The sequence below is a fragment of the Salvia splendens genome, chromosome 9 (genome assembly GCF_004379255.2).
Source record: "Salvia splendens isolate huo1 chromosome 9, SspV2, whole genome shotgun sequence".
Lineage (NCBI taxonomy): Eukaryota > Viridiplantae > Streptophyta > Magnoliopsida > Lamiales > Lamiaceae > Salvia > Salvia splendens.
In genome coordinates, this window is record NC_056040.1 from 17,209,853 (window position 1) to 17,224,264 (window position 14,412).

General features: G+C 36.6%; 2 protein-coding genes across 3 annotated transcripts; one reads left to right on the top strand and one right to left on the bottom strand.

Moving 5' to 3' along the window:
* Positions 1-3,649: 3,649 nt before the first annotated feature.
* On the top strand, positions 3,650-4,015 carry LOC121749236. Its single transcript, XM_042143824.1, has one exon. It carries the CDS (start codon positions 3,650-3,652, stop codon positions 4,013-4,015), a length of 366 nt encoding a protein of 121 aa, XP_041999758.1.
* A 5,751-nt stretch (positions 4,016-9,766) lies between these two features.
* Positions 9,767-12,036, bottom strand: LOC121749838 (dnaJ homolog subfamily C member 18-like). Of its 2 annotated transcripts, XM_042144493.1 has the most exons (4): positions 12,012-12,036; positions 11,569-11,792; positions 10,600-10,668; positions 9,767-10,464 (listed from the first exon to the last, which is right to left on the bottom strand). In XM_042144493.1, exons 2-4 carry the CDS (start codon positions 11,767-11,769, stop codon positions 9,907-9,909), a joined length of 828 nt encoding a protein of 275 aa, XP_042000427.1. In that variant the 5' UTR covers positions 11,770-11,792; positions 12,012-12,036; the 3' UTR covers positions 9,767-9,906. The 2 variants fall into 2 exon arrangements, with proteins under 2 accessions (XP_042000427.1, XP_042000426.1); XM_042144492.1 differs by lacking the exon at positions 12,012-12,036 and having other exon boundaries at positions 11,569-11,979.
* Positions 12,037-14,412: the final 2,376 nt, after the last annotated feature.

Consider the following 14,412-nt stretch of genomic DNA (forward strand, 5'->3'; position numbering starts at 1 on the left):
TCTTAAAATTAATTGATTAATAATTTTTAATTATAGTAAGAATTGAAAATTAATTTGGACATATTTATGAATTTGATTCTCAATCAATTCTAGAAGTTACTTATAAGTTTTGTATTAAAAATTCAAAATTTATCGAAGTTTAATTATAGCAGGATTTGAATAATCATTGGGACATATGTATGGAGTTAATTCCCAAATAATTTCGGATGTGATTATTGTTAGACTTTTGTATACGAGAAATCAACTTTCGAGTGATTGGATACTGCATTAACTCTTATTTTATTTTCCAAGGAATAAAACGGATAATTTTTATCATAATGTTGTTATGTTTTACATTTAATGGTTGTTTTATTACATGTTTAAATGTATAAGAAACTTAACAAAGTCTAAGTCTTTGTTTTAGTACGGTTGTGGGCGTCGTCCACTTTAAGGTAACACAGTCAGTTCTGAACAAAGAAAAAGAAGAATTTCACAACCTAGATAGGCTTTGACTATCTATCGAGAAAGGTTGCAATGTCAGTCGGATTGTTTCTAAACCTTAGTGATAAAAGATGATATTGGTGTGGTATAGCAATGAACGGATCTAACAGCAAGACGCGTCTTTATGCTATCTACTGAAAGACGAGGTCTTGATAAATAAGCATTTCTTAATCTACATACGTTAGCATTGAGCATACGATATTGATTATGCACTACTTTGACTTATCAAATGGTGCGGGTTTTTCGTAACCCAATAAGCCTGATATATTGGGTGGTGGTGATTAATATCTGGCGGTGCTAGGATTGCTATTATGTAGAAACTCATGTGAGAGGAGTCTCATTTGATAATGTCCTCAAGAGGAGCGTGAAACAAGGTTTTATTATTCGGAACCTAGCTAGTTGGAGTTTGATTACTCTATGAATAATAAACAAGGGTTTCGTGCTAAGTCCACTCTTGGAATTAATAAGAAGTTAATTCATTTTCGTCCATAGCAAACAATAATTAATTAATGGACATTTCTATCTTAAGTGCGAGAAATACGCATTTAATTTAAAATGGAAACCCGGATTACTCGTAATTTCGGATTTAGATGGGCAATGCAATATTATTTCTGTAGTGGCCGCAAATAATATTCCAATATAAGCTTGTATTAAATTGTGGGTTCAATTTAATTAGTCATAAGCTAATTGGGGGAGGCCATATCCAAAACCTTTCATAGATCTCTGTCTGGGCCCAATATGAACTAAATATAAATAGGAGAATAAAGGAGAGACAGATACACACTATATTTTATTTGAAATTTTCATCCATCACATCACAGTGTAGGGATCGAATTTTTCAACTCTCCTCCGTGAGAATTTCTGTCTTATCTATTCAAGTCCTAGTGTTCTGGTGTGATCAGCCCACACTGATATCAGAATACGGTTCGGGAACCAGTCAGAAGATCCGTGGTCGAGTATTGAAGATCGACATGTGGAGGAGTATCAAGCCATCCGCGATTCTTTGGAGAATCAAGAAGGTACAACTTCTGCTTCGTAGAAAAGCATGTTTTAGGTTTCAATTAATCAAAAATATGTTTTAATTCAAGTTATGAGCATGATACATGTGATAATTACGCGAATAGAATTTGTCTAAATAATCTGCTAAATAGATCTAGTTCTCTGATTTATTCATGCTTCCGCTGCTAAACCCCATCAATTGGTATCAAAGCCAATTTTTGGCTCTGATTATTTGGATTTAAATTTCGTGAAATTCACGTATGCATGTATTATTTGATTTCGTAGCATGTTCTTAAATTTAGTTGTTAATTATGCATGAAGAACTCAGGAACTATCGAATCAAAGAACTTGAATTGTTCGATCACACGAGATGTGCGATCCGTCGGCGCTTGTGCCGAGACGGATCGCGCTACGTTTGATTGGAGCGAGGGTCGTCGAAGCAGTGGGAGCCAAGGGTCTGCGATCACAGGGCGAAGTGCAGACGAGCGTGGGCTCGTGTGCGGCGCCGACCGAGACCACAAACCCTAGGCGACGCCTGATGCGAGATTGACGAGGGAAGGGCGTGGTGTGGCGGATCGTCCGAGAACCGCCGAGACACCGTGCAGACTACCCGAACCCTAGGCGGAAGGATCTGTCGCGACGATGTTCCAGCAGCTGGCCGAGACGTTGCGCATCACCGTGCGACGATGGCCGGAGCAGTGAGAGCGAGCGACAGACCGTGGCACCGAGACGGGAGGCGAGCTATGGACGAGAGCGGCAGCACAACCGTGCGTATTGCTAGCCGAGATGCAGGGACACCCGTGGTGTTGAGTTGCCGAGCTGGAGGCTGCGACATGTGGCCGAGAGTGGCTGTGCCGAACGCGCACGCTGCTGGCCGATACATGCGCGCGGTCAGGCTCGACAGGATTCCGACGATCAACTCGTCGGATTTTCATCGTCGTTGATTCGTGCAAACCTCGAACAACGAGATAACGATGAATGGAATATTTTAATGATTATTTAATTCCTTAATTAAAAGATACCATCCAAATAATATTATTTAATGGTAATAAAATATTTCGGGATGATTTCCCTAGATTTTAGGAATATTTTAATTATTGACTATATCTATGGAAATAAATATATTCTTTTTATTCCTAGATGTATATGGACAAGAATAATTAAATAGTTTCCTAAATATTATATATCTAGAATCCTATGATAGATATATAGGACTACATTAAATAATTTAATTATTTCTCTTCCTAATCTAGTACAAGGAATTAATTTGAATTTAATTTTTCATGTCCATCCAAGATTTAAATAATTCATTTTATTTTAGATACATCTTATAGAAGACATGAATAAGAATTAAATTCTTGCCAATTAAATTTAAACTTCCTTAAGTAAGATGATAAAAGATAATAAGGTTTTAATTATCCAGATATTAAATGCCAACGGAATTTAACTAAGCCTTTTTACCGCCTTAAGACTTAGGATAATTAATGTAAAACCATAACCAAAATATCTAAGCGATAATTACGAACTAAGTTTGTATATGGTCTCCATCGATTGGTGTGCAATTGTTATGAAGTTTGTTTCTAATATTATCGCCATCCATGCTGTGGGGACAATAATCCTAAGAAACAACGAGTTTATATGGGCAGACTTCTCAATATAAATTGTCTGAACTAGAAAGTGGTTTCTAATATTATCGCCACCCATGCTATGGGGACAATAATCCTAAGAAATTACAAGTTTCAGAAGTTCAAACGGAATTTATGAGATAACTTGATTTTGTTATCAACACATGAGCACTGTTATGGGAGTGTGTTGTAGAAATAAAATTCTGTAATGCTAAATCTGATGGTCGTGCTAAGGCAACATTTGGCGGCCATGCCATGCTGTGGTCTCTGGACTATTCGTCGGTGTTGTGACCAGGAAAAATGTTAAAATTTTAATGCGTATTTACCTCTGCTTGAGGGTACAAAATTTTAATTTTATAGTTGTAAGATTTTGAAAAGTTTTATGGTTAACCTATTCAATATTCTTACATAAGTTTATGACAAAAGGTATAAATATTCTGTTTTGCAGTGCAACTTAAACCGTCAAGATGTCGTTCAATCCTCTTTCTGCAATACTAAAAGAAAACAAACTCGAAGGGAAAAATTACATAGAATGGAAATAAAATATGGACATCGTTCTCATAGCCGAAGAGTACAAGTTTGTGCTCACTACTCCTCAACCACCAGTACCGGTGGCTAATGCTGCAGCAGCGGTACGTGATGCGCATAGACGGTGGCATAAGGCTAATGAGATGACTAAGTGTTATATGTTGGCCTCCATGTCAACAGTGCTTAAGCATCATCCAAAACGATTTGTGAGGTTCTGCATAATCTCGGTGGCCGTTGCCATGTCAACAGTGCTTAAGCATCAGCATGCGGCCATGGCAACGACCACCGAGATTATGCAGAACCTCACAAATCGTTTTGGTACTCAGAATCGAACGGCCAAGTCTCAGGCCTTTCGGAGTATCATGTCGAAGACAATGAAATAGGGATCATCTGTGAGGGATCACGTCCTCGAGACAATGAGTCACCTCAATCAAATTGAGGTGTTGGGAGGGACAATCGATCCCGAGTCTCAGGTTACCATTATCCTTCAATATCTTCCCCCTAACTTTCAGCAGTTCAAGTTCAACTTCGAGATGAACAAAATCAATTACACCTTGGATGAATTGTTGACTGAACTTCAGTCGGCGGAGGACCTCATGGTCCAAGCTAAGGCAGCGATGGTTAACTCGACACATCATTCCTCCCTAGGCCTAGCACAGGAAAGAAGAAAGTGCCGAACCAGGTTGTTGCCAAGAATGCTAAGGGGAAGAAGAAGAAGAAGAAGAAGGGGCATTGGAAGCCATACTGTCCTAAAAATGGCAAGGCTACAGATATGCACCAAGCTCTAGTAGTTGAATCATGTTTTACTTCAACATCAATTCATACTTGTGTTATTGATACTGGAGCCACTGATCATATTTATTTTGATCCTGACTTAATGCATGTGACAAGACGGCTACATGATCGTGAGATCGAAGTCCAGCTGGGCAATGCTACTAAAGTAGCAGCCGTTGCAGTGGGAGACGTTTATTTACGTTTTAGTAGTGATAGATTTTTGATTTTGAAGAATGTTTTGTTGATACCTTCTTTTAGAAGAAATTTAATTTCAGTTTCTAAATTGGTTTTTGATGGATATTTGATTTCTTTTAATGACAATTGTGTTATTAAGAAAGATGGTTCTTATATCTGTCGTGGTATCATGGAAAACAATCTATACACAATCACTTCTACACAGTTTAACAAACGTAAATCAGAACCCAATACAACATCAAAAGTTTCTCGAAAGAGAAAAGAACCTTCAAGTGGATATACAAACGTAAACGTGGACCCGATGGAAGAGTCAAAGTCTTTAAAGCAAGACTAGTAGCCAAGGGGTATACCCAAAAGGAAGGTATCGATTACGATGAAACCTTCTCCCTAGTGGCCATGCTCAAATCGATCCGGATACTATTGTCTATAGCAGCTTACATGGATTGAGATGTGTGGCAGATGGACATTAAGACTGCATTCTTGAATGGTAGTCTTGAGGAGACCATCTACATGGAACAACCCGAGGGCTATGCCGTTAAAGGCAAATAGCACATGGTTTGGAAGCTTAAGAAGGCCATTTATGGAACCAATGTTTCGATCAAATCGTTCAATCGTTTGGATTCGAAAAGTGCCCAAATGAAAACTGTGTGTATAGGAAAGTTGAAAAAGGGAATGTAGTGTTCTTGGTTTTATATGTAGATGACATTATTCTAATTGGAAATAATAAAAAGATGTTGTCATCAGTACGAACTTGGTTGTCAAACCAGTTCGAGATGAAAGATATGGGAGAAGCTGGACACATTCTAGGCATCAAGGTCCTCCGTGACCGTGAAAAGAGAATGTTGTGTTTATCTTAAGAATCTTACATCGAGACTGTACTTAGGTGTTTTAGCATGCAAGATTCCAAGAAAGGTTTCCTACCTTTTAGACAATGAATCCATTTGTCTCAAGAGATGTGTCCTAAAACACCATCTGAGATAGAAGAGATGAGAATAATACTGTATGCCTCGGCAGTAGATAGTCTCATGTATGCTATGCTTTGTACAATGCCTGATATTTGCTTTGTTGTTGGCATGGTAGCAAGATATCAATCTAATCTTGGCCCGGGACATTGGACTGCCGTAAAGAACATACTCAAGCACCTGAAAAGGACTAAGGACTATGCTTTAGTTTAGAATGCAGTCGAGCTTTGTCCTTTAGGATATACCGACTCAGATTTCCAGGCTGATCGGGATTCGAGGAAATCTACTTCTGGATATGTGTTCACCTTAGGAGGAGGTGCCGTAATATGGAAGAGTGTAAAGGAGAAATGCATTGCGGACTCTACCATGGAAGGTGAATATGTAGCTGCTTCGGAAGCTACAAATAATATTCCAATATAAGTTTGTATTAAATTGTGGGTTCAATTTAATTAGTCCTAAGCTAATTGGGGGATGTCATATCCAAAACCTTCCATAGATCTCTGTTTGGGCCCAATATGAACTAAATATAAATAGGAGAACAAATAAGAGACATATACATATTATATTTTATTTGAAATTAATATTGTCACTCGCTCTATAATTATATTAAGTGGTGTCACACAAAAAATAATATTTTATCAGTTATGATGAATTAATAAGTGGTGCATAATGTGTATATTTGCAGTGAGATAATTAAACCTCTCAAAATCGAGTTGATTAAACAATTAGTTGTTCAAACAAAATAAAATAGTCTGCAACCAAATTTTGGTTTACTACTATTGTTGAAATTAGGATTTAGCACTTAATTGTTCAGGGATACAACTGATTTTATATAGATAATCTAATTATATTATCTATAGGTGATCATGTCATGTTGAGTAAAATATTTAGGAGTATTATATTAAGTATACTTTTTTTTTAAAAAAAAAGTGCAGTATTGAGAATTGTAAAATAACATAAAAGATATTATAGATGTTTCATGTTGCTACAAGCCACATTTAAAAGTGCAATAAATAAAGATAGGGAAAAGATAAACGTTCCAACGTTCAAAAGGGCTATCATTATTTATTAATATAATAGTGTTAATTCAACCAATTAATGTTATGTTTTTTTGTGTAGTTTATCATTTGAATTTTTTTATGGTCATAATTTTGACATTTTGAATATTATGAGTTATCGATTTACTCGCTCTGTCCCAACTTTATTGTCACTCTTTTCCATTTCGGTCCGTCCCAACTTAATTGTCACACTTCATTTTTACCATAAATGGTAAGTAGGTCTCACATTCCACTAACTCACTCTATGGTAAGTAAGTCCCACATTCCACTAACTCACTCTACTCACATTTTTATTATAAAACTAATATAAAAAATGGGTCCCACATTCCACTAACTTTTCCAACCAACTTTTCTTTACATTTCTTAATACCCGTGTCCACTCCAAGAGTGACAATTAAGTTCGACCGAAGGGAGTATTATTTTGTTAAAAGTGTGATTACATTAATTTTAGTAGAGAAATATGAAGAATTGTTTTAAACATATTTTTCAAAAGTGTCAACACTTGATATAGTCTTTTTATGGTTGTCCAAATAATTGGGTTTTTCTTGATTCCATCTCAAATATGTTTACTTTTATGTCTTTAGGTGTAAAATGAATTGAGGAGCATATATTTATTGAATTATTATTAGTGTTTTGAAAACCGGACCGGACCAGCCGGTCGGACCGGTTCGCCATCTAAAACCGCCAGCACGTTGAGCCGTTTTGGACCGTGTGAACCGGCCGGTTGAACCGTTTTTTCAATTGTGAGGCATTTTTTAAAAAACATATCTCAAACCGGTTTTTTCAATTGTGAACCGGCCGGTTGTACCGGTTTTTTCAATTGTGAGGCGTTTTTAAAAAAACAAATCTCAAACCGATTTTTTCAATTGTGAGGCGTTTTAAAAAAAACAGATCTCAGATATGTTTACTTTTATGTCTTTAGGTGTAAAATGAATTGAGGAGCATATATTTATTGAATTATTATCAGTGTTTTGAAAACCAACCGGACTGGCCGGTCGGACCGATTTTTTCAATTGTGAGGCGCTTTAAAAAAAATAGATCTCAAACCGGTTTTTTCAATTGTGAGGCATTTTTTAAAAAAAAATCTCAAAGGAAGTCGACCCTGAACCTGAGGGCTGCAAGCCCACCACTTTTACCACTTCAGTTGCTTTGACAAAACAATAACCTTAATTATACTTAATAAGTAAACTTTCGTTTATTTAATATTGAATTATATTATTTCCGTAATACTATTCTTTATTAGTATTTTTTAAAACCTACTAACTTATTCTAATATTCTATGTATAAGTTATTTATTAAACTTAATACTACTAATATTTTATCATTCACTAAATCTTAATATTAGCATATATATATATATATATATATAGATATATATATATAAATAATTATATACTATAAGTTTCAATATTTTAAATATATTAATAACATTAAAAGTTCATTATACTTATTATCATCTAAGTTTAATTCTAACATTTTGTAAATCACTAAATTTTAATGTAATAAATATAAATTTTGATTAAAATTTAACCATATCTCGTTATAAATTATATATATATATATAATATATTTAATTATATATGATACAGTAAAACGACCGGACCAGTGGTTGAACCGGTTCGACCAGTTGAACTGTGAACCAGTAGCTTCGCCGGTTCGCTTACCGGTCCGGTTTTTAAAACATTGATTATTATTATTATTATTATTATTATTATTATTATTATTATTATTATTATTATTATTATTATATAGTACTCCCTTCGTCCCATTGAAGATGACTCGTACTCCCTTCGTCCCATTGAAGATGACTCACTTTCCTTTTGGGTTTGTCCCAACCAAGATGAACCATTACTAAAAATGGAATCATCATTCTCTCTATTTTATTCCCTCACACACAAAATAAAGTTGCATAAATTCTCGTGCCGCCTAAGGAAGTGGTCATCTTCCTTGGGACGGAGGGAGTATATTTTTATATTTTAAATATTATATAGTTATATTTTTTCTTATTTTAATTAATCAATGAACAATTTAAAATTGTATGACGAAAAAATATTCCGTGCACGTGGGTAAACACCTAGTTATGATTAATATGACAGTTATTTATGATTAATATGGCAGTTATGATATCATGACTGAATTCAACATTTATTGATAAACAAATTAAATAAAAAACTACACTCAAAATCCAATATTTATAAATATTTAAAAAGATGACCCAAAACTCATAAATATTTAAAATGGTGGCCAAAACTCGCCTTTTATATATGTATAGATTATAGATTAGTTATGCTTTAGTAAATTACTACATAATTTGATAGCTTTTAAATTTTAATATTAAGAATTGGTTTATTCTAGTTTAAAAATGAACAAAAAAATCTTTAATTTTAAACTAATTTTATGTCTGATGCCTAATATCAAACTAAATATGCTATAAGTATAAGAAAGAACAGTTAAACATTACAATTAAAACAATACCTAATTTATATATGTGGTATCTTTATATGAATTTTAATTTTGAATTTTAGTTATTTTATGTGTACCTTATGATAACTTTTGTGGTATTTTATTGTATTTAAATTTTCTAAATCATATAATTTTTTTATTTAATAAATAATAGATTTCATATATAATTATATTAATTAATAAATCTTATTATATCATTTAATTTAATTTTTAAGTTATTGATAAGTGTCATGTGGTTAGTGTGTAATTTTGATAAAATATATAGATATGATTGAAAAATATAAAAAGTAAGTGAGGGGGGAATATTCTCTTGAATTTAAGTTTAGTATAATTGGTTGGAGTAAAATCAATATTTAGTGTGAGATTTACACTAAAATAGGTTTGAGTATAATATAATGGTTGGAGATGCTCTTAGGGTTTAGGTAAACTGGGAGCTTCACAAATGGACTAAACATGTAGGCTCAGTTTAATTGTTTTGGGCCAAAAAGCCCAATTTAACTGACCTAAAATAAACAAGAGTGTCTTCCTCATAAGATGGAATAGTTTTTCAATGATTATATAAGTTGGAGGATTTCGATTACATTGGGCTTAATTTTATCTGTTAGAAAAGTGACCAAAATAATTATTCAAAACTTGGAATGACTTGTAACTGATAAAAGGAAATGGAGTATTTGTCAATCAATTCACCAAACTCTTTTTTTACAATGTAACAAAGATAATAGGAGTACATTTATAACAATTGTTTAGGGACTACATATTCACAAAAAAAAAGAATATAAAATGTGTATATCCATTGCAAAGGATATAGCAGAATTAGGCAGGTTAGTTTAGATCAATGTGCAGCTTGATTGACATGTAGAGAAGAGTGAGAAGAGCACCTTGTGGAATTGGAGTACACCTTGAACCAAACCACATTGCAACAACTACAAGAGCAACTACACCGCTGCTCCTTTTCCCACACACCCAACTCGCAAATGACAAGAAAATCGATAATAAAACCCCGCCCCTTCCACTTACCATCCACGCTATCAAATACCCAAATTTATATCCCGCATCCAGATTTCGGTCCACCAGAGCCATAAAGCTACTAAATGTGAGAGATAGACGCACCCCTATTGTTTGCATCAGAAACACACACAGGAATGCTGATCTAACAACTTCGAACAAGGATTCTCTTTCCTCATCTTCATCGTCCTCCTCTTCCTCAATCTTATGTTTCTCCCAATACTTGTCCCACTGCATTTTACGCCATCTGTACAGTCTCAGCCCATCTTCGTATTCTTGGCTGACGGACCACTCTTCCCCTAATGGCCTTCTGCTACTAGGTTGATAACGGAGAGCTCTGTCATATTCACTTCTTGTTGATTCATTGATCAGTACCTGTATCAAGCATATCCAAATTCAGTGCAGCTACGTTTTTTGGAGAAAACAAATGCCAACTATACGAATATATATGTCTAATTGACCCTTTTTAGCTCATAAGTAACTGGTATGCATATTGATATGAAATCTTACTTCATAAGCAAGTCTGACGCTCTTGAAATCCTCATTAGCTCCGACTTCCTTATTAACATCAGGATGATACTGCAGTCATGAATCACGAGCAAAAGATGAGCGTCAGAGGCAGGCCCTATCAATATATTGTCATGAATCATGAGCAAAAGATGAGAGTCGAAGGCAGGGCCTATATATTTAGACCTCATTCTTGATAATGGTTATCGGATAACAAAGTCATAGAATATTAGCTGATTGAGCAAAAAGGGGAAAAAGATTTTTTTGAGATGAGTAGTATACTTGTAAGCAGCAGCTATACAGTGTTATTGCATAATCAGCAAAGGTAGTGTTCAGTTTGCTAGATAAAATAATACCAAGATATAATCTAGAATTAAATTGTGAGATTATTTTAGTTGGAGGGGGTTGGCTGTGACTAATTATCACATGATTATCTATCTTGGATTGAGTTGTGAGATTCAACCTCGTGAAACCAAACACACTACATATTTAATCTCGAGATACAATCTTGAAAACCGAACAGCCCCAAAGAGGCAAGAAGAAGCACATACATACATGTTAACAAAGTCCTACACAGATTTTGTTGAAACAAACTTACATTCATGCTACAATTTATACTGTATGGTAACGAATCATGCCTAAATAATAAAACAGAGAATCTTTTGCTTTATCGCACATACATATTGTAGTTGTGCATGTATTATCATCACTTATAATCCATAAAAAAACACACGAAAGCACAAATTCAAGTTACAATTATGCAATTTAGATATGAAAATGGAAAAGCAGACGGGTATTGATATTGGAGAAACGAACAACAGAGAAGAGAATATAATTCTTGGAGGTAAAGCAAGACTGAAAAAAAAAAGTCCTAAATCGAGCGATCAGCTAGGTTTTGAGCGGGCAAGGGAAGGCGTGGAATCCAGTAATTGCTAGCATTGGAAAATGAGATTAGGCATTTAGATGAGGAACCTTGAGAGCGAGAAGACGGTAGGCCTTCTTGATTTCAGAGGAGGAAGCGTTAGGTAAAAGGCCGAGGACGTCGTAGTGAGTGAGGTTGAGGGGGGCGGAAGCTATGATTGGAAGACGGCGACTCCATCGAACACTGAATTTGGGACGACCGCCACCGTCGAAGGAGGTAGGCCCCAGTGCTGTGTAGCCGCATGCCTGCATATGAAATCTCTCTCTCTCTCTCTCTCTCTCTCTCTCTCTCTCTCTCTCTCTCTCTCTCTCTCTCTCTCTCTCTCTCTCTCTCTCTCTCTCTCTCTCTCTCTCTCTCTCTCTCTCTCTCTCTCTCTCTCTCTCTCTCTCTCTCTCTAATCTCTGCGGTGAGAGTGAGAGACCGGAGTGGTTAGTGGTCGGAGTGTACATAAATAGCCCAACTCGAAAACTAAACGGGCTTCAACACTTTTAATAAAGACTGACGATATTTATCATTTTTAGTTGGCACGCAATTTTTATTTCAGCCGCACCACTAATAACATCTAACTATTTTATTTCAGCCACAAAACAATTAGTAGTAGTATTATTTTAAGAAAGGAGAAACTATTTAATATATTCAAAGTTATAAAAATACATTTACTTAAATCCAAAAATTAGAAAGAAAAAAAAAACATAATTTCAAAACTAAATTTAAAAAACATAATCTAAAATAGGAGACATTCGCCTAGATCTAGATCAGTACTTGTGAAGACAATATGAATCTCGCTCTCATTTCCAATTTGGTTTGTTTTTGTTATACACATCAACACTTCACCCCTAAAATTTGTGAATTGTATGTCTATTGTCAATGATCATGTCTTCATAAATATCGTCATCACCTTCGTCTCCTCCACCGAATACTTCTTCCCGCCTTCCAAAGGAACCCACAAGGGGTGGTTGCACCATTTCATTTGTTTCCATGTACGATATTGCATACTCACTCCTCCACAAGGCTAATCTGCTTGATTGCTTTTGCATAATGATGGTTGGACGAATTTTTGATAGTAATAAATGCGGGTAAAAAAAAATATAGATCACGACACAAGGAATTACGTGGTTCGATTTACTGAGGTAAATCTACGTCCACGGGAAGAAAGGAGGGCAAGATTGTATTGCTTGATCTGGTTTACAGCTTACAAATACAGACTTGCTATATGATATTTGATGTCTAGAGAGCTTTTTTTTCCCCTTAGTCTATCTGATCTAAGTTCTATTTATACATTGAACTAAGATCGTGGCTTGCATCACCACTAACTAGGTCGTGGATGTCGTGGAGGTCATGAGATCCTGCATGGGTCCACTATCTCTTTGTTTGGTCCGCTATCCTGCATGAGATCCTGCATGAGTTGACACCACTAAATAGATCGTGTAGTGGAGGTCGTGGAGGTTCTGCATGAGTCCACTATCTCCCAGTTCGGTCGAATACTGAGACCGAACTGCTGAACTATTGCCGAGCAGCTTTTGCCGATCTGAGAGTAGAGCTTGATTGGTCGGCTTTTACCGAGCTGTAGGCTGGGGCCGAACTCTTTGGTAATGCCGAACTGATACTCTTCCTTGGGCTTTGGGCTGATGGGCCGTCACTGCTATTGGGCTTGTTTAGTACGTACCCCATCACTAAACCCCCGAAAAGCGAAGTGAATCACTTCGGCGAAGCGAGTCACTTCGGCATTCTGGATAAAGGTACGGGGGAGGCTGACGTCAGGGGACGTGCCTTGCGCGTGACTGCATTAAATGCGACAGTAAAATCCGGCCGTTGAATCCTAAAAAGGTGGGATTCGAAACGGTGCGATGATTTTGAAATCTTCTCCGAATCTGATAAATACGTCCTTTCTTCATCATTGGAACACTTTTGCTATTGTTTCTTCTGCATTCTCTCTCTTTTGCGCAAAATTTCCTTCCGCTCCTTCAAGAATTTCTTCAGAACTTCTTCAGACTTTCAAAGAGTAAGAATCATGTCTTCTTCTTCTTCTTCTGAGTCAGGTAGCGGTAGGAAAGGGGGTAAGGGATCTTCTAGCCGGAAAGAGTCCGGGGAGAAGACCGTAGAATACTTTCACAGCATCTTGAGTAAGGACACTGTGATATCCCTACACGGAAAATATCTTCTTCCCGGGGGGAAGGTGGTGATTCCCGACGACGATCATAGGGCTAACTCGCCGCCGGAGGGTTATGCCACCGTTTACGAAGCCTGCTTAGAATGCGGGCTTCGTTTCCCTCTTCCCCCACCTTTTGTAGAGCTTCTTGGTTTTTTCCAACTCCCTTTAGGTCAGGTGACTCCGAATTCTTGGAGGCACTTATCGGCCTTTGCTGCCGAACTGCGTAGGCTAGATAAGGATCTGTCTCTGAGGGCAATCCTTAATTTCTTCCAGTTTAAGAGGAAGGGATCTTGGTTTTACTTGATCCCTTTACAGCCCTTTAGAGCCTTTTGTAAAACCAAATGGCCGAAATGGCAAAATCGCTTCTTTTTTTACAATAGGACAGCGGCTCCGGGCTTTCCCTGGAGAGGGCCGAAGTCCGTAATTCCTCATCCTCGGTTAGAACCGTTGAACGAGCTCGAGGCCGAGCTCAATAAGATTCCCATGATTAGGAAGCAGTACTTGGAGTCTGAGCTCGTCAAGAGCGACTTCGTGTTCGACTCCTCGTCTTCGGACGACGAGACTGAGGGTGAGGATTTCTTTTTTATGCATTACTGCCTTGACGACGAAAACTAACCTTGTTTTCTTGCTTTTTGGCAGTGAACTTGCTAAACAAGCTCGGTCGCAAATCCTCCGAATCTAAGGAACCGGAGAGGCCGAAAACCACCAGCTCGGCGTCTGATGCCGAGAAGAATCCGAAGAG

Excerpts from the sequence above, each read along its gene's own strand:
- LOC121749236 (XM_042143824.1), top strand. The coding sequence starts at position 3,650 with ATGGACATCGTTCTCATAGCCGAAGAGTACAAGTTTGTGCTCACTACT.
- LOC121749838 (XM_042144492.1), bottom strand. The coding sequence starts at position 11,967 with ATGTACACTCCGACCACTAACCACTCCGGTCTCTCACTCTCACCGCAG. Across the intron at positions 10,669-11,568 it reads ACCGTCTTCTCGCTCTCAAG|TATCATCCTGATGTTAATAA; the intron begins GTTCCTCATCTA and ends TCATGACTGCAG. Across the intron at positions 10,465-10,599 it reads GCGTCAGACTTGCTTATGAA|GTACTGATCAATGAATCAAC; the intron begins GTAAGATTTCAT and ends TGCTTGATACAG.